This window comes from Candoia aspera, chromosome 1, assembly GCF_035149785.1.
Source record: "Candoia aspera isolate rCanAsp1 chromosome 1, rCanAsp1.hap2, whole genome shotgun sequence".
Taxonomy (NCBI): Eukaryota; Metazoa; Chordata; class Lepidosauria; order Squamata; family Boidae; genus Candoia; species Candoia aspera.
The window spans coordinates 176,922,497-176,942,852 of record NC_086153.1 but is presented as its reverse complement, the minus strand read 5'-3'; the positions used below and the strand labels follow the sequence as shown (position 1 = coordinate 176,942,852).

Below are 20,356 nucleotides of genomic sequence, written 5' to 3'. Positions count from 1 at the left end.
CGCATTCTGGTCGCCACTGGTAGAGGCGGAAACCTCATTTCCCGCTAAATCGCTACGAAGGAAGAGGGGTGGAGTTTCAACGCTGCCTGAAACCAGGAAATTCAAACGACCTCGGCCAAACTTACTTCATCGTGGCCGGACAAGGATTCTCCGATCAATTTATCGCACGCGGCCGGTATCGAGCACTGCCTGCGCGCTTTAGTACCGCGACTGCTTTGAATGAACGCGGTAAAAGGACTTTTCCCGTTTCAAGTTTTTCAAGACTTTTCCCGTTTCAAGTTTCGGTGCGTAATATCTGCTTACCGTCTCATCAGCTTCGCCCTAGCTGCCCCTTCCGAGATCCCAACGCCAGAGAATTTTTCAGGAGCCGAAGTCGAGGTATCAAGCGAGTTGGGGTGTCTTACTAAGAAGCTAAGACAGGGTGCACTTTCCTTGACCTCGCTGTTTGCGTCCTTCCTTCTCCAGCCATGAGCCCCCACCCCCACGCCCGCGAAGCGAACAAGTCACAAAATTGATGCACAGAAGTTGAAAAGTTTGTGTTCTCTCCGCTCAGGCTGCAGAAAATAGGCACGGAAAGCAGTTAAATCGAAAGTGTTGGGAAAAAACAGCAGGGGCATTTGGTGACAACGGAAGGGAGTGGCTGTTCTGAATTCCGCGAACACCTTGGCCCTGTAACGTGAATGAGGGGCCCTTCCTGGCCTGCCATTAACAGTTAATGAATAAGGTGACCACTTTAATTGGTCCAAGCTGCAAATGCATGCCCCAAAATGAAGGCATGAACTCCGGGGCAGGAGCAGTTTCCTTATATGGTTTTAGGTGATGGCTGCCTGTATGTCACAACTCTGCCGGTATCTTCTTAAAATATTTGTTCTCTTTATGTGAACAAATTCAAATAGATTCAGTGTTTTTTGTTACCCTGACAGCTGCCTTGTCCTCATTGCTCAGAAGGATTTGCGCATTATGAAAATGAATACTGTTTTAAAAAACTAGATGGTCAGGAAGTCAGGAAAGCACCAAAGAAAGTGTGTAAGGACACTGATGCCCATGGTTGCCATGTTGTTTACCTTAAACTGTAAGTGTACAAACTTCATATTTTCTGAATGTTTTTATAGAAAATTATTCATTTCTCTCACTTAAGAACTCTCCAGGCCCTGTTTTTGAGATGATAATCCCAAAACAGAGTTATCACTCCTTAACTGTAATAATTGAATTCATATCCTCAAACGAAATCCTAGATAAGTAACGTTGCAAAATTGATCTGTAAGGAAATCTTGGTACCCTATTGTAATGTTATGTGCTGTGCAGTGGTTAACAGTGAACTTCCAAGTAAATCTGGTTGAAGGTTGAGGCATTCGCTCCACAGGAAGTAAAGGCCATTCATTCTAGATCAGCTGGTGGCCTTACTGTATGAAAAATGTGCTCCTTAACTTTCAAGCATGCTCCAACTTCTAATTGTTTTCTCACTACTAGTCCTGCCTGATATAACTGCAATATTAATATTAATATTAATATTACTACAGCAGTGCATGCTGCTCTGTGAAGAATCTTTGTGTTGAGAGTAAAAAAGGAATAGAATCACTTGTGATCTTGTCCCAGGAAAGGCTGGGTTTGTGCCTGGCATGCTCAGCCCAATTTTTAATAAATATTAAAAATTATTTTTATTCTGCACAGACAAAAAGATGCCTGGAAAGAGTTTCTCAAAACAGGCATACCCCAGACCAAATCCCAACCATTGTTACAAGTTAGCAAGACATGTAGCATTTAGCAAAATAAAGCAAGTGATGTTTCTTATTAGCAAAACAAGCTAAGATAGGTAATGAAATAAAGAAACTGATGTTTCTTCATCAAGATTGGTAATGTGTCTCATTGGCACAGCAACCAACTCTGTGTGAAGCATTTGTAGGCAACAGGAAGCAATAACCTGAGCACTTGCAGTTGGTCAGAGTGGGGTTACTTTATTCAGATGCAGATGTCATGACTCTATCAGTTCAGCTGGGTGGATGATTTGCAAGTGATTTCTGGTGCTTGTTACTGAGCAGCCTTCCTACAAAAAGGGTGGGGAAAGTCATACAAAATATTAAAATGGCTAAAAAAATACAAAATACGAGTACAAAATGGCTGAACATGGGCTCATCAATCTCTTCATAAAACCATTTGCCAGAACACATACATTCAACAGTGCAGCAGAAGGTGACAATAAACCTGGATTGCCTTGCTTGGATGTTTAGTAGAATTTTAAGCCCAATTCTTGATTAATGCATAAAGACAAGCTAGTAATTTGTTAAAGAGAACTGAATTCTGGCTTATTCTTTCTCCTGGCCATATGAAAGAAGAGTATAATCCTGTGCTGCTTCCTAGAGGAATAGTTTCAGGTGATATTTGGCTAGTAACCCAGGGTTTTTCCAGAGGATGTCCTATTATCCCCTGTGCTTGTTAATTTCTACATGAATCAATACCATTTGGAGGTTTGGATTGAAGTGTGATGTGAAAACTCTTACTCTTATCTCCATCTACTTGTCCCAAATTCTTGTAACAGGGTATGCAGGAAATTTGGAAATGGATCAAGGTAAAAAAAAAAAAAAAGAGACCTAAGCAAAACAAAACAAAACAAAAAGATGGAGGTGCTTTGGAGAGGGCACCTGATTGTTATAAATGGAGGTTTGCAACCAATCTTAAAGAATATTTTAATCTTTAAATGTGGTCAGATTAAGATCTAACTGTGGAATAAATAGATAGAATTGCCTATAACCAGCAAGCAGTGACCAATATGCAGGAGTCCTCTTTCTCACAATAGGTTCATTTTATAGGTGTTGCATAGGCAATTCTTCACTTGCATCTTTTTTTAGTCTGATTTCTTGCTTTCATGTGAATTGGTGTTCATATCATGCTGGGACTTGAAACCACAATTGATGCTATTTAATGGTATTTTGGCAAATGGTTGCATTATGTCACAGGATTTTATGTATTGTATGTTGACTACCCTTAAAAATGACCTTTTAATCAAATAGATGCTAGTACCAGTGTTTTAGTGACATAGTTCATAAAAAATATAGGGGTGAAAACAAATTGAAGCCATTCCTTGCATTATTGCTATGCCCAGAGAATACCTTGAGGAATAACATCTGCTGTATCAGATATACTTTAAGAAGGAACGCTCTGATAATGTAACAGTCGTAAGATATATTTTACTTCTTTAGTGTATATATGTGTGCATGTCAAAACCAAAAATGTTCTAGCTTTTGGTAATGTTACCACATTGCAAAAGTAGAAACATGGCTTATCTGTTCTCCTCCTTCCCCTTGTTTGATCATTTGCTGAATTATCTACCTTTAGTTATATTGACATTATTTGCTATAACTGCTGCTCTTACTAGTAATTTTTTGTGCAAAAGTGTTTGCTTTTGTTTGGTTGGGAGAGAATTTGTGAGTGTGTATGTTCCAGGGGCTTTTTTTTTTACCACTACCTTGCTTCTAATCGTTTATTTTATTTATTTTCTATCCTGCCTTTATTATTTTTATAAATAACTCAAGGCAGTGAACATGCCTACTACTCCTTCCTCCTCCTATTTTCCCCATAACAACAACCCTGTGAGGTGAGTTGGGCTGAAAGAGAGGGACTGGCCCAAGGTCACCCAGCCGGCTTTCAGGCCTAAGGTGGGACTAGAACTCTCAGTCTCCTGGTTTTCTAGCCCATTGCCTTAACCACTAGGCCAAACTGGTTCTATTTTTTTTCCCCTTGTTTTAGAGATTTTAGCTCCTAAGAAAATCTTTCCTCATGGCTGACAACGGCAATGTGATATTTCGCCAGCAGCTACTATCAATTGATGAAAACTTAGGGAAGGAAGATGTAGAAGACCTGAAATTTCTCTGTTCTGATTTCATCCCATTAAAGAAGCTGGAAACAGTGAAATCAGCCCAGGATATTTTCCAGTTGCTCATCAGTAAAGACTTGTTGAATAGGGATGATACTTTTCTCATAGCAGAGCTTCTCTACATGATGAAGTGTAACTTTCTGCTCCAGAAACTTGCTTATACCAAAGAGATTGTTCAACAACATCTGCCTAAGAGAGGAAGGGTATCCGGATATCGGTGAGTTTTTCAAATAGGAATATAACTTCTGCTTAAAAAGCATTGATTGATGTATTATCTTCCTTCTGAATGGGTAACAGGCATTTTCATGATTTATTTATTTATTTGCATCCTATATCTAAATAAATGCCATCACAGTTCATTGTCCAAAATTCCAGAAGCTTAAACTGAGATGGTAGGCAAGGTGCTAAGGATGAATGTATAACCTTATATAAAAAGAATTAGCTTACATTTTTAGACTTGTCACCCAGACAGATGCTGTATGAAATAGCAGAAGAGCTCACAAAGGATAATGTGAAAGATGCTGCTTTTCTTCTGAGGGACCACCTCCCAAAGAAGCAGTCTACTATGGTGAGTAAACACAGAGACTAATAAACAATAAACATCAAACACATTAAAAGAATACCTGCCAAAAATCTAATTAAAGCAAGAATAATAAAGATAAATTCGAAAAAGTTAAATGAGATTTAAAAACAAACCCACCTCCCCAAGGAAAGAGTACTATAGGTGTGTTGTCAAGAGCAAGAAGGACTGTCCTTAGTCCCTGCAATGAGAGGGGCCTTCACACAGCCCCCCTGAAGATACACAAAATTTGAGAAAATCTTAGAAGGTTGAAATTTTCTGAAATTGTGATGGAATATGTTCCCGAAGGAGGGGGTGATGTGGATTCTGGCGATGTCACTAGTTCCCAGGGAGGAAATGCATTCCAGACAGATAAGAGGCATCGCAGCCCAGACACTGTTGCTGGGAAGGTTAAGAGGTTCAAGGTAGCTCCGTCCTAGAGCCCTTCTAGGTTATTTCCCCTTAGGTTAGTTGAGTGGCTTTAGTCTGGCAAGATTCTGTCTATATGGTGAGAACAATAAAGAACTAGAGTTGGAGATATCGGCTCAGCGTGGTTCTTGACCTGGTTCCTGACAGAAATGCACTCTACGTGTCCATAAAAGCTGTTTGCAAAATCCTAGAGACTGACTTAGGCCTGTGCGGTTTAGGAGGTTTTCATTCTGATTGAAGAAACGTAGGAAGTTGCTTTTGTTTGCTGACAGGTGTGGAAAGACTTGGTGACTCGAGTGGTATAGAAGGCACAATTAAAGCTGTAACTACTGCACTGATTTTTCTCTCCCAGTCGGCTCTGGAGCTGCTGACTTCCCTGGAGAAGAAAAGCCTTCTAATGGAGTCTGACCTGAGTATTCTTGAAAAAATCTGCCAGAAGATAGCACCTCAGCTCCAGAAGAAAATAGTGATGTACAAACAAACAAAAGGTATCTAATTTTGAAAAACACTGCTTACCAAATTCACTGAAGCATGGTACCTCTAAGGAACTTACCTGCAATTGTGAATGTTTATGGGCATCTGTCTTCTGTCGCCATGGTGCTTGACTGAGGACTTAAGAGCCAAGCCAACATGGGTTTCCTAAGTCCACCCTCCTTTTCCTTTGAAGCGAGGGAGGTGGCCTTCCCTTTCCTTCGTTAAACCCTGTTCTCCACTGGTTAGTGATGTCTTTTCTCTGTAGCTCACTAGGAGAAAAAGAGCAGAAAAATAGAGTAGTGAAGGGAGGCAGGGAAAGGGCTTGGGCTTCACTCCATTCCTCCGTATGTCCCACACCTGGGAGAGAAGAGATTAAGGGGAGGGCGATGAGAAGAAAGGAGCCTCGCTTTTCTTTTTCCTCTTTCATCCAGCATCCTCTCCTCACCTGGTTGCTCTTATGCTCCTGTTCGTTGATTGCAAGCGATGTCACACCTGCTCCCAGGTCCGGCTTATGGTCACTCACTCACACACTCACAGCCTGTTGAGGCACGCGGATCTTGTCAGCCCCCCTTGCTTTCTACCTGGATTTTCAAGATAGGTATGGCTAGAGCAGACAAGACACACAGACATACAGACTCATCCACACTTAACCCACGTCCTTCGCAACTAGGCTGCCAGGCACTAGCTAGAGGGATGGAAGCCGCCGAGTCTGGATCCAAAGACGACTCGAGTGGGCGGGCTTCAGGACCCCTTTTACCCCCAAAAGACCTTGCTTTGTTGATTCACAAGACTGGCAGCTACTCTTGCCTTGTTAATTTACAAGTCTGGTAGCTGTTGATGGGATGGGGAAGATTTTCCATGTGCTCAGGCCCAACTTCCTTTGTCTGGTTCGGGTGACTTTTTTTGTTGTTTCCTTAATGACGTATTTCCTTCTTGCCTACCTCCCTAGATAAGAAGGAAACAAGATTTTAGACAAGTTTCCTGGCTTTTTGTCCTCTCTGCTTACATGACTGCTTCATCTTTAGTTATGGCAGCTTCAGCCTAGTCTCACGTATTCCTCCCCTGGGCACAGGGCTGCAACTTGTGGGGGGCAACCAGGGTATGTGCCCTGGGCGCCATGCTGGTGGGGCACCAAAATGAGCGCTGGGGGGGGCACCAAAATGGGCGCGGAATCCATGTTTGCCCCAGGTGACACAGACCCTAGTTGCGGGCCTGCCTGGGCATCGAGTTAAACAGGAGATGCCACAAAATGGGGCTCACTAATCACCCACTCAGAGCATTGCAGGTTTTTTTTCATTGTATTCTTTTCTTTTAATAATAATTTTATTAAGTTTGAAACAAAGATAAAAACTACAAAAAAGAAAAAAACTACAAAAAGAAAAAAACTTATTCTTGCCAATAAGTTTGCTGTCCAGTTGACATGGAGATACAATATTTCAGGAAAACAGATTTAACACATTGAAAGATTGAAGCAATTAATATAAAGGCAAATAATACAAACAGCAAGATTATGATAATTCCTGTTTAAGTTGGGTTGATGGACTGACTTTCCTGGGATGCAGGGCATAGAGAGAGGTCAAGCACCCAATGGCACAAGGCAACCCCCCCACCCCCAAGCTATAGGCTGGGACATGAGTATGTCTCATGCCCACATAACGAAAAGAAACCTTCGGATAAAAAAATAAAGGGGTGGAGGCATAGGAGATATTGTAGACCTTTTCACAGGTAAAGCAGGAGAGTTGGAAGGGTATTTATGATTTTTAAGTTTTTAAGCCAACCTCCCCTGGTTTACCGTGCACCCCAAGGTGCATGGGGAAACCAACCGGATTTCATAGGGACTGTATCCAGCTGAGATGGAGCTTCAGATGGCTGCTAGAATGGTTGGCAGAAAGCCTGCCCATGCATGTGGGTGTTAGAGACAGAGTTTCCTTAACACAGTCTTAATGGTATCATTCATATGTTCACATTTTCCACTGATCTGAGGCCTGTACGACACATGCAGCTTGCATTTGATTTCTAACTGAGGTAAAGGCTTCAAAGAGCTGACTAACTGAAGTAGTGTCCCTCTTGGCTGAAATATGGAGTGGCAGACCCTAGTGACAATAGCCCTGTTGGTACAACAACCTTGCAGTGGTGTCTGCAGTATTATTGCATGTGGGGAAGGCTTCTACCCATTCAGAAAATCTCTCAGTGTAGTCCAGGAAAATTGTGTGCCATGTACCAATCTATCTGTGATCATAGAGTGGGAGTTGCAACTTGGAGTAGTTCTGGTTCTGAACTTGGCATTCCAGGCAGTTAGTGACAGTGGGCTGAACAATGTGTCGATGATTGGGCCATGCTGCAACTTGACATGCCTTTGCCAAGGTTTTCCCTACTCCCTAGAGAGTCATATTGTGCAAGTCCAAAATAATCTGGTCTTTTTCCTCCCAACTTATCACTGCTAAGGCATGTGCCTGTTGGGCAACCTCTAGTTCTGCCTCTTGTGCACCGTAAGAATTTGGTAAAAGAGCCCCTAATTTCAAACCTGTGGTAGAAACAGCAGCCCAAGAGGTATACTGGATCGCCGCCTCCCACCATGAAGCCCCATCAGTAAACCAGATTTCCTGGTCTGGGGTTAGAGAAGATAAAGGGGGTATGGGGTTTTGGGTGGCCCAAACTCCTAGCAAGAAGTTATGCTGCATGCCTCATTCCAGAGTGGAGGCAGAAAGCAGATCAGGATTTTCATTCATTGCGTTTATATAGCCACCCATCTCATATGTGACTCTGGGCGGCATACAATAAAAACAGACTGTAAAAAACAAACATTAAAATTATACCATAATAAAAACTATTATAAAAAATAATAAAACCATTAATATTAAAAAGACTAGGAGAGAGCATCTTGATATTATGTGCAGTGTAGCCATCTCCCCTGAGATCCCTTAACGTCTTAAGGGATTCCCAGAAGGCTGGCAGAGTTGGGGCCAATCTCACCTTGGGGAGAAGGATGTTGGATGAAATGAATGAAACTGCCATTATTCCTATATTTTTTACTGCTATCTTCAGACCACTGCCATCTTTCCTGAACCTTTTTCCCTTCTATGCAAAGAGTTGCACTTAAAAAAAAAACACGCACACATCAAAAAATGTAATCACAAGAGAACCATGAACAATAACAGCCTAACTACAGCCTATTTTTAAGTACTTGCCTGCAGTTAAGGCAGTTGTGAAGCATAACCTAAATATTCTACTTACTGATTCAGTTATATTGTTACAATAATAAAAGAAGGAGAATGGCATTGCAAAAGAATTTCGCACTAAGCTGGGGGAGATTCTGGGGAGTAACCTCCATCTTTGAGCTATTCTATTCTAGCAAAAATACCACTTTCTGAAGCTTAGTTTAATAGGGGATGTATGTGGAAGATTACAGTTTATTTCTCTAGATATCAGAAATTGTATTTTGAAACTAGTAATTAATATGAAGCGCAATCAACGTTAAAAACTGGGGTGTGCTAAAGAATTCCATTTTGTTTGTTCATTGTCAAAAGGCTATGACTCTTCCTTAATCTTGTAGCTGACTTCTAGGGCTTTACAAACCAACTTAAAAAAAATTTAGTGCTTATTTGTGAGGGGGGAAGTGCATTCTTTCCAAACCATTTTATTAACTTTGCCTTGCAGTGCCTTATCAAGGAATCAAAGAAACTGTGCCCTCTCCATTTTGTGGCTTTAACAAACCAACTTTTGGAACCACTTTACTCCAGGTATGCCTTAGGAAATGCTGTCCATTTGTATAAAGCAGCCTTTCTCAACATATTTACCTTGGAGGAACCCTTGAAATAATGTCCAAGTCTCAGGGAACCCTGCATAAAAATTACTATATCTATAGCTCACAGTACATTAGCGTGATCAGTAAGCTGGGTTACAGTGCATAAAAATTCCATCACTGTGAGTGCTAGAATTGTGTGGCGCACAAAGTACATAAAACCTTTTTTCGCATAATCTCTCTTGGAACCCCTAGCAAAGGGGCAGGCCAGCAGATACACTGCAGCACATAGAAATCCCAACTCTTCAAGTGCTAGCATTGCATGATTCACAAAGTTTTAATAGTGATTTTTTTTTTCACTATCTCTTGTGGATCACCTAGCAATCTCTTTCAGAACCCTGGTTGAGAAAGGCTGGTATAGGGTGTTTTAGACTCTTTCTGAATGATGGGTAGGCTGGTGTGGGAAGAGATACTCCTTCAGGTGTTCAGTCCCAGACCATTAGTTACAGGGGTTCTTTAATGCTACTTTTTACTCAGGAGTTTTGATTTCTCCATTACTTTCTGTCTGATTATCTTATTAGGTTTTTTTTTTCAAATTACTAATAATCTTTTATTTAATTTCTGGGTTCTGCACTCCTTGCTTATCAGCCTCACTAACAGTTTTGAATAAATAAAACTTCCCAAAACTTCAGCCTGCTTCCCCCAACCTTGTGTCTCCTAGAGAGAAGGAATGTTAAGAATCCCCAAGTGATGAGAGCAGTTGTACCAGAGGATTGTATTTGCTTGAAAAATAATTAGCACTTGGTATATGACACCAGAAATATTATCTAGAATGTATAAAGGTACTTCAAATTTACGTTGGAAATGTGAACTACAAGAAGGGTCATTTTATCATGCTTGGTGGACGTGTAAAAGAGCTATAAAATTTGGGGCTCAAATACGTACCGCGATTCAGAGGATTTTAAAGATTAATATTCACCTTGAAACCAGAACTTGTCCTCCTGATACTGAAAGATAAACAGGAAAGAGCCATGGAACACTGTTTTTGTATATGATTACTGCATGAGATTACTGTATGCACAAAGGTGGAAAGATTTGGCAATACCTACAATGGAGAAATCTTATAACCACTGTGAAGAAGATCGGAGGCCACTTCTTTATACCTTTTTTGTATCTTTTCTACTTTTCTTTTTTCTTTAATTTCTTCTTTTCTCTTTTGTACTTTTAGCTTTTTCTTTTATTTCTCCCTTTCTCTTTCTTCTTTATCGCTCTAATTTAGTTCATATTAGTTCTTACTGTTGTTAAAACTTTCATATATATAAAATATATATAAAATAATAATATATATAAAATAATAATAATTAACACTAGATTATGGGCAAGTGAGAAGATATTTGACAGTGAGTTCAAAGAAGAAGAGGTTTGGCTTTTTTTTTTTTAATCCATCTGATAAATAGAGGCCATGCTGCATCCTATGACATGGCAGTATTTTATGTTCCACTTCCAGCATATATTAGAGGGAATGTTCAGTATTGTGACCCTTATTAAAGGATACCAAAGTTGGTGATTCTGATTTGGACAAATATCTTTCCTTCTTTCTTCTATTACTCTTGTCTGTCTGCTTGTATTCTTCTTAGATCTCTTTTGTAACATCCATGCTACATCTGTATATCATAAAATGCAAATTATGCCTATTACTTTGTTTAATAGAAGGTACCAATTTGTGATCATATTTTAATGTTCAACCTCACTTTTTCCTTTTAAAAGGCTACAACTAGTATGTATTGATTAAAATTTCCAGCTGGAGGAAATAGATACAGATTTGTATTATGATGAAAGAGATGGGAGTGAAATGGAACAAAGAATATTCTACAAATAGACCATGTCCTAACATCCTTGATCTTGTTCCTTTTCCTGGTCAGACTTCTAGAGAATTTGCTAGTAAATTTTTAGCCCAGTTGAGCTGGTTTAGAATGCAATCTTGTGCACAGTTACATAGGAATAGGCTACTTAAATGCAAAGAAGGCATTCTTCTGAGTAGATATGCCCAGAAATTCTTCATCTTAATTATTTTTTTTGTTTCCTATGCAGGATCCTCTTCTGCCGAAGAATCATGGCAAGTAGTTTTGTACTGAACTAAAATGTTCCGGTTTTCCTAATCTGCCCTTTAGATTTAAGTTTTTGGCAAAACTTTCTTGCCATTCATCTCAGCTTTGTAAGGTGTCCTGTATGCTCAGTAATAGTCCCACCAACGTCTGTGCCAAGAGAAGAGAAATACGGCTCCAATAGGCTGGTCGAGTGGTCCCCAATCTTTTGGTCTAAAGAGTTATTTGAATAATGTTGTCTTGCAGCCAGAATACTTTTGGTTCTGCTTTCTATGTACAGTCCTGAAGAGACTAGAAATATAACCAGAGGTCCCTTTCCATGTTTGTTTTCTCATAGTGGCAGTGAAATTAATAGGCTGGGATAGGGCACCGAAAGAAAATAGGAACCTGGATTTGGAAATAACAATAAGCTGTAGTTAACACAATGTAAGATTTGTACACATTGGCTACAAACTGTGATTTTATTTTGGGAATCAGCCATGGCAAAATGTTATGTAGAAAATCAGCTAGTGTTTGAGATAAAGCCCTAAGGCAAGCAATAAAATAAATGGTAATATATTAATTTTCCTTTCCTTCTTAGAACTCCCTTGCACTGAAGAATTTGGGAGCCTGGAAGAGCATATTAGAAATTTTCATTCTTTAGCTGAAAATCAAGGTTTGTTTAGAAGTTTTCTATGAGTGGAGCCTTTTATTCTGCTTAACTATAGTTTTAAGGTAAATAGCTGCTTTGGTTGAGCTTGAATTAAGCTAGGAGCTGTTCAGACTTCACTACAGTAGAATACAAAAATGTATCCAGTGTTCTTCTCATCCTGGGCATAGAAGAAATGAGAAAGGGGGGAAATATAGAGTGCCTTAAGATCCTCAAAGAGCCTTTTGTTAGAGTGAGATGTGAGGTTGGTACACATGCCTGGTACTCCCATCAAAACATATTTATGTGTTATACCCAGACTGACATTTCAGCAGTCTTTTTAATGATTTTTCCTATTCTTCTAGAAATCTCTATGAGATTCATGTATGACAAGAGATTGATGATCCTTTAGGGCTACAAATCATATAACAAGTATGGGTCATGCTGACTGGAACTGATGGGAGTTGCTTTGATCCAGAATATCCAGAAGACATCCAGTTTCCTCCGTGCTTTTTCCCAGAAGATACTTCAGCATTCTGACCCTTTTTGTTTGCTTAATCTACTCACTTAAATAGTTTGTGATCTGTTTTTAAAATTAATTTAATCTCATTTTAAATTGAGTGTATTGTGAATATTCTATTTTTATTTCATACTTTTGTGAATTGCCAAAAGTCATGGCAGGTGGCAGAATTCTTTTATATGTTAAACAAATACATGTTTGTGCTGCTCAAAGGATCTTTTAAACAATCAATAGTACCTTCATACCACATTTTTCACACTGGAGTCACTATAACATTGAGTAAAGTTATCAATTAGTTATTGGCTTTCTCCTCCAACTATCTGTACTTTGTATTGGAGTTGATATCCCTATTTATGAGAAAGCTGCCTGCCAGTCAGGAAAGAAAGAAAATATTGGCCCCAAAAATATTTAATTGAAAGAAACTAGGGGGAAATCACATTTTTGTCTTTTTGTGGAAATACTTTCATTATTATCTAGAGTATTCTACTCTCAAAAGATTAAATGGAGATAAGATAAATCTTATCAAGTGTATTTAAGGGTTTCTTTGTACTTTTTTTAGTTGTCAAGGCAGAACCAATATTTGATCCCTCAGGACCGAGCTTAAAACAAGCTGTCAGGAAGAATGAAGCTGCAGCAGAGGTTTGTACCTTCTAAATTGTTTCTTGCATATCCCAATCAATCATTATATGTATTGGCATAACATTTGTCCCAAACCTAGCTGTTTAATGTATTTTATGTTGGCCAATCCTTAACTTTTAAATGTCCTTTTACAGAATGGGCAATAGGAAGCCCTTCAGATGTTATTAAACTTCAGTTCTCCTCAGACCCAGTAAGCCAGTCTAATAGCCAGGATTCATGAGAATTGTAGTCCAACAACATCATGCCAACTGTTGCTCTCCCCACCTTGCCATAACTTTGTTCATTTGCTTTATATGTGAGGACCTGACACCTAGTTGTCTTCAACTCGGGCCTCATTTCTAGAAGCAATCAGAGTAAGCTAGATTCACTAGAGGAGTGGTCTGGGATGACTCTGAGGTGGTTGGTCCTTCAAAAAAAATGTCCAATTTGCAGGTTATAATAGTGATGTTGATTTTAAGGGCAATGTATCGTGCATGCTAGATGTTGGTGGCAAATATCGTACGAAGCCTGTAATTAAAAGCAGGGAATTGAAAGTCACCAATGTTAAGATATAATATGGACCAGACAGACCTTGGGTCTGACTTAGCAGGACCATTGTTAAAGCCCAGTTGGTTTTCCAGCAATTGAGAAAGGAAGTTGGTGTGGACTAGGCTGTCTCAATCAAAGATATCTTATTAGGGTTCCAGACACTGTTGCAAAACAACTGAAGCTCATTGATATTTAAATGTGTTTATAGCTGTCAACCCTATAAGATAGACCAGACCAGGAAAGCAATGCCATATAGGACTAAAACTACTTTTATTGGAACAGAACCTTTCAAGTCTGAATGTGCTTCTCCCTTCCCTCCCTTTATCTTTGTGTGAATTAGGGAGAGGCCTGAAATATTTTCTCAAAGTAGTTTCTTGGGACGGACTCAAGCCACACTTGTCTGATCATTGCCTTGGTAGAGGCTCTTCCTCCTGTCCTTTAAGACCATTCCCTATGCCGTCTATAATATATATAATATAAGCTTTCAGAGTAATGCTAATATTATGAAGACCTTATAGACCAAAATCTGATACTCTTCTTCTGTCCTTCATTCTACAGAGGCCATCTCAGTATAAAATGGATGGGCAGTGCAGAGGATATTGCCTCATTATTAACAATGTGAATTTTGAGGGTGGTCTCAGAAGAAGGAACGGATCTGAGAAGGATGCCAGTAAGTGGCTTAAAGCGGTGCTTATACTGGGGTGTCCCCTTTCTTTTTTTAATTGCTTGAACATCTTTCTATAAAGTGCTTTAACTTTACAGAGCAGCAAATGATTACTAGTCTGTACTTTTTATGTGGTTTAAGACTATAAAAGCTTTTTAGTTTTTGTTGTTGTTGCTGCCTGTGTCCAGTTTTTAAATTTTTTTATTTAACTTTATTTTTAAACTGCCACTTTATTCCACAGAAGATGCCAGGCAAGAGTTTTATTATTTAGAGATGATTAGCTTGATGAAGATAAACAAATGGAACTGGGATGTGTGCAGATGAAAATAAGTTAGTTTTCATGGATTGGAGCGATCATACTGCAACTTCCACATTAACCTTGTGGAAAGGACGACAGTGGCAATTCTTTTCCCATCAACTTTCTCATAATATACTACAGATAGTCCTCTCTCACCAACTGCAGTTGGGATCGGCAACTCCATTGCTAAGCGATGTGGTCGTTAAATGAAAAGTCACGTGACTATGCCCAACTTACAATGTCGGTTCGTCAGTTCCAGCTGCAGTCGTTGAGTGAATCACCAGAGGTCATTAAGCACAATATCATGCAACCGGAACTTGTGATTTGCTGCTGGTTTCCCCATTGTCTTTGTTTGTCAGAAGCCAGCTGTGTGAAGTGCACAAATGGCAATCAGGTGACCATGGGATGCTGCAACCTTCATAAATGCTGGTTGCCAAGCTCCCGAATCACAATCATGTGACCACGGGGATGCTGTGACAGCCACAACTTTGAAGGCTGGTTATAAGTCTCCTTGTTCAGCACTGTCATAACTTTGAATGGTCGTTGAATGAGTGGTTGGTAAGTGAGGACTACCTGTATACTATTACTTCTGCTCCTAAATGTTGAGCATACGCAAGATGTCTGCAGTAGTGATTAATGAAGGGTTCGGATGATAGCCATTAGCTGTATATTATATTTTTTTCACATTTGCTGTCCACCTTTAAGCCCTTCCTGTTCAGTGAAGAAAGGTCAGAGATGCAAGGGATCACGCTGGTGTTTACAATTCCACAGCTTCTCTGCAAATTCCACCAGAATATTGAAATAGAGCTATAGGCTCCCTGTGAATCTGTAGTCAAGTTCCTCTACAGGTCATTAATCATTTTGTGCATTTATATCATGTTTAGAAGAGGTAAGTAGGCAAGGGCAGTCTCACAGTCATAAGCCTAATTCTACTAGATTACCAAAAAATACAGTTTTGTTAGTAATTGTTAAATCTGTTTTATCCTAAAACTGCAGGAATAGAAACTGTAGGCATGTTTTTTGTGTAATTTAAATCCATGTAAATGGCACATCCACTGTGTTTATTGCCATTATTTCATATTAAACTCTTTACCTTGTTTCTGTGTTACAGTGGAGCTGAAACATGTGTTCACCTGGCTTGGGTTCAAAGTGGAAAAGTATGACAACCAGACTTCCATTGAAATTGAAAAACTTTTGCAGGACTGGCAGACTTCTGAGAATTGGAAAGACAGTGACTGTCTGATATGCTGCATTTTATCTCATGGAGTATCTGGGAAAATTTATGGGACAGATGCATGTCTGATTCCAATCCGTACGATCATGTCCTATTTCACAGCCAACCAATGCCCACTGCTGGCTCAGAAACCTAAGCTCTTCTTCATCCAGGCATGTCAGGGTGGAAAGGCACAACAGCCTGTCTACCTCCAAGCAGACAGCAACAATTCCATCTCACTTGAACCAGATGCACAGAGTTCAGGATTTGTCTCTTCCCACCAGCTGACCTCAAGTATTCCAGCTGAAGCAGATTTCCTGCTTGGCATGGCCACTGTAGATGGTTACCTCTCCTTCCGGCATGTACATCAAGGGACTTGGTACATTCAGGCTCTTTGCAATAAGCTGCAACTCCTGGTGCCAAGGTAAGATTCATGTCACATGGTAGCCTTCTTCTCTTTAACACGAGTGCTCTGAATGAACTACCAAGTATAGATTCATGAGTTGTTAGTAGGCCAATTAGCCAATTCTAATGGACTTTTCACACAATTTTCAATCATTTCATAACTTCATTTCTTTCAAAACATTTCTATAATGGCCTTGGGAACCAGCTCAAAATCCTGATAGCACAGTCTTGCCTGAGTTAGGGACTATAATGAAATAACTGAATTGAGAGTATAAATATATTTTAAATGGTAAAAGAACAGTCAGAATTCTTCACATGTCAAAATAGTTTCCAACAAATTAAAATGACTGAGGGAATAAGAGTGTTTTCAGAGGAAGTAAGAGTATTTTTGCCTGGAGGAGGGAGGGAGGGAGGGCAACAGAGCCACTGAGACTGTCCTAGAAGGAGACAACATCAGAAGAACCTCAATAGTGTCATTTGTGGATTGGGGGCTCGTGTGTCTTGCCATTTTTCATCTAAGGTAGGGATGAAAGTGGTTGTCTAACAAGTTTCTATAAGCAACTGGAGCAAACTATCAACTTACCCCTTTTCCATACAAAATCAGAAGAGTCCCAGAGGTCTTGGTGATGCAATCTCATTTTGCATCCTGCACTGACCAAGCTGAACCCTCCATGACATGAGGAGTTTCTATCAAGGGATCTCTTGTACCAGATGTCTTATGGGTCTGAGACACTTTCTTTGGCATGGTTCATTGTTGTATGAGTGGCTATTGCTTAGTTGCCAGGGCTCCCCAGAAAATGAGATATTCTTAGATACTCAAGTAATGATATGGACAATGCAGGATCTAAACATAGCTTGAAAAGGGTGACAATTTCTGATCTAGTAAAGTAAGTACTATAATATCCTTAAGAATACTAGGTATCATTCTCCATGTATGGCCAATTTTAAGCTAAAACTATGCTAGTTTTGTATTTAAAGCTGGCTTTCCCAAAATGAGGGTTTATTTATTTATTTATTATTTATTATTCAAATTTTGCTACCGCCCATCTCCCCCAAAAGAGGAACTCTGGGCGGGTTGAAGTAGGAAGAGCTGGCAATTACTATCTTAGCAGCTTTTTAAATAAGGAGAAAGTCAGATTAACAAATAATGGCTCTGGCTATTAACCTTCTTCATATGATCTCTGTTATATAAAAAGGGAATCTAGTTACGTGGTAAGAGAAGTAAAACTGCTTTGGATCAACAGGGGCACATTCGTTGTACCCATCAGCAGCCTCACACCATAGTTGTGTGGTCCCTGGGAAATAGTATTTTTGAATTAAGGAGGTACAAGGCAGCAATATATTGCACACTGTCTCCATCTCCTTAATTCCTCTTGAAGTCAGAGTTATATTTTCTTGAAACCCATATAGCTCTTTTAGATACAGCGAGTGCATCCATGCTGATCTAAAGCACTTTTCCTGCTTTGAATCTGAATACTGCAGACTTCTACTTAGCATCATGGAAGAAAACGGCCTGTTAATTTATTTTTCCAGTTCTGTTGTAGAGGGAAGGGACTTCATACATTTGAATGCTTTTTGAAATGTCTGGTAACCATTGTAGAACTTTAATTTATGTCAAAAATCAGGCCCCATAGGTCAATCACAATGCGTTTGTTTGTTTATAAGAGAAAATGTTACTGTACTTAGGAATGTTCAGAGGTCATGAGTCAAATGAGCAAAATATTCAGAAGAAAATAGCAACCAATCTGAATGTTAAATGTAATTTGTATAATAAATTGTCAATGGGCCTGACTTTTGGTACACCCTGTATATTACTTTACATGCACCATAACTGCAGTTCCTTGGATAGTTAAGACATGTAATACAAATTAAAGATGTAAAAACCAACAATGAAAAATAGGTTTCCTGCATGCATCTGTTAGCTCTAAAGGTAAAATACATCTGCAAGAAAAGTGTGCACTTAATTCTGCAGTGGGAGAGGGAAATGAAACAAAACCCTTCAAACCATGTGGCTCCTGAATAGATTGGCAATTTTATTTATTACGTGGTTACGACTTGCCTTTTCCTCAGGAATTCAAGGTGCTGACCTGGGGATCTCCCTTCATTTTATCCCCACAACCATAATCCTGTGAGGTAGGGTGAGCTGGGAGAACGTGACTGGCCCAGAGTCACCCAGGGAACTCCCGTAGCCCTTGGCCTGGGTCTCCCAGACCTCCTCCAACATCTTGGCCACGACACCATGCTGGCTCCAGTAATCTTGGTGCTGGATAGGTAGCGGGGGGAGAGAGAGTATAACTTCCTGGTTGCAGAGAAGGTGGGGCCTAAGGAATTTCCAACATGCTAGAGAATTTGTCTCCAGGCCTAAATCTGCAGTTGGTCTTGTGCTTCCTGACTTGAAATTATATTCGTTTATAATCCAGTGATAATATGAAAGTGCAAAGTAAAAATTGACATTTAATTGGTGTTTGTTTTCTTCTCTTCAGAGGTGAAGATATATTATCCATTCTTACAGAAGTCAATGAAGAAGTGAGCAAACGTGCAGATGTTCAAGGCCTAAAGAAACAGATGCCACAACCAGCTTATACTCTCAGGAAAAAATTGATCTTCCCTGTGCCTCAAGATCCTTTTGTACCATCAGAGCAGAGTTCAGACATGCAATAATTTAGATTGCTGGGGACTTACAGAGAAAAGAGCAGTGAGTTCAAATAGAGTTTACCCTTCTCTCATGCTTTCATTCATTCTTTGTTGTGCTTTGAACGCTGTTGCCTTCACAAAGCTATCTGATGCTGAAGAATACGAACAGGCAGGCACTCTCCCCATCTGCCACTCACTGCATGTCACAGTGGATTTGGATGATCAGCACGTTTGTTGAGTGAGCCCGCTTTTATAGAGCTGAAGGTGATCTCACCAGGTTTGCTTGATGGGGAAGGAGCATACTGCAAAACCACTGATGCTCAGGAATGAATCTCCAAGCCCAGGAGCAACCGTTGGGAGTTAAACACAGTGTGGTTTTTTAACAGTACCACATTGCAATGAATAAATTAACATGTGCCTCAGCTATTAAACAGAGTGGATACTGTGTGTATTTAGTGCTTACTGGCGAGTAGATGCAGTTTGCAGACCTACTGCCACAATGCTGCCTTACATTAAGAGGCCTCCATTCTAGATGTTGCCTAAGTTCCAACTCCTTGCAAGAAGTTGATGAAGTTAAGAACAAAATCCCTGTAAAAGGCAGCAGCTGGTAGCTCTGTTGCCCCTGTTCAATGGGAAAATGTTTCCTCTAGTCCACAGGATATATGTATATTGTAAATTTACAGTTGTAAATTGTACATCTGAAGAGTTGCATTACAGTGAGGATGAGAGGAAGTAAGGCAAAATGAGAAATCACAAAGCAGTGTTTTTAGAGCAGAGAGAAGACTTCAACAAGGAAATAACGTATACAGGGGGATTGCAAAGACTGGCAAAGGAGGACCCAAAGAGGCCAAGTTCAAGCCATTAAAAAATGAAAATTGTATCAGAAGAGAAATAATAGAAAAGTCTTGATTTGCTGTATGTTTTGAAAAGAAGTTCTTGCATAAATCCTCTAGATAATAGGCAGATTATCTAGAGTCATATTGCAGGAATAAACTAGGTATGTGCAGAATTTTGGATTCAGAGCCAAATAGGCAGTTTGGGGCAGACCTGGGGGCATATCCACACCTTAAAGAAGCTGTCTTTACATGCCCAGGAGCCATCCAATCCCAGGAAAATATGGGTTAAGGAAGCATCAACAGTACCTTTTGGCTTCAGATATGAAGTGCTACAAATCTCTAAATTGAGCTTTTTTAATTGATTTTATTTTTAATTGATTTTATTTTAAATACATTGTGCAACAGTTGCCAAACATGAGAACGGTCCTGGATAGGTGGGTGTACAACCCCAGGTGGGTCTACAAGGAACTACTGGAGCCGATTCATAAAAATTCAGTGCAGAAGCTCGCGTCCCTGATATTTAAAGTAATACTGTAGCAAATAGTATTTTAGTTATAATCCGTCAGTCTATGTTTCAGTTTATGCTGAGTCATTTAGCTGTACATTTAAATCTACAGGACCAGGTTATGCCTTTTTTATAGTGTATGTTTTAACCTGTCCACCATCTGGCCAGGGAAACATTTATTCCATGTATCAACTGATGATGGCAAAAACATGGCACAAAATTACTGGGCAGTAGCTAATAAAAATAAAGAACGTAATGGTAAATGTATGTAAATAATCTTTGACACTTCTGGGGTTCCAGCTTCGG

General features: G+C 39.7%; 1 protein-coding gene across 1 annotated transcript; it reads left to right on the top strand.

Annotated features, from left to right (window-relative positions):
• The first annotated feature begins 259 nt into the window (after nucleotides 1-259).
• CASP10 (caspase 10) lies at nucleotides 260-20,299 on the top strand. The gene is made up of 11 exons (XM_063317996.1): nucleotides 260-378; nucleotides 3,745-4,088; nucleotides 4,340-4,439; nucleotides 5,212-5,347; nucleotides 8,991-9,073; nucleotides 11,167-11,191; nucleotides 11,761-11,835; nucleotides 12,888-12,967; nucleotides 14,066-14,165; nucleotides 15,569-16,094; nucleotides 18,559-20,299. Exons 2-11 carry the CDS (start codon nucleotides 3,775-3,777, stop codon nucleotides 18,734-18,736), a joined length of 1,617 nt encoding a protein of 538 aa, XP_063174066.1. The 5' UTR covers nucleotides 260-378; nucleotides 3,745-3,774; the 3' UTR covers nucleotides 18,737-20,299.
• Nucleotides 20,300-20,356: the final 57 nt, after the last annotated feature.

What these genes read in the sequence shown, in the direction of transcription:
- CASP10 (XM_063317996.1), top strand. Translation starts at nt 3,775, where the DNA reads ATGGCTGACAACGGCAATGTGATATTTCGCCAGCAGCTACTATCAATT. An exon ending in TCTTCTGCCGAAGAATCATG is followed by an intron (nt 11,192 to 11,760) that starts GCAAGTAGTTTT and finishes TTTCCTTCTTAG; the next exon opens with AACTCCCTTGCACTGAAGAA. An exon ending in CTGCAACTCCTGGTGCCAAG is followed by an intron (nt 16,095 to 18,558) that starts GTAAGATTCATG and finishes TCTTCTCTTCAG; the next exon opens with AGGTGAAGATATATTATCCA.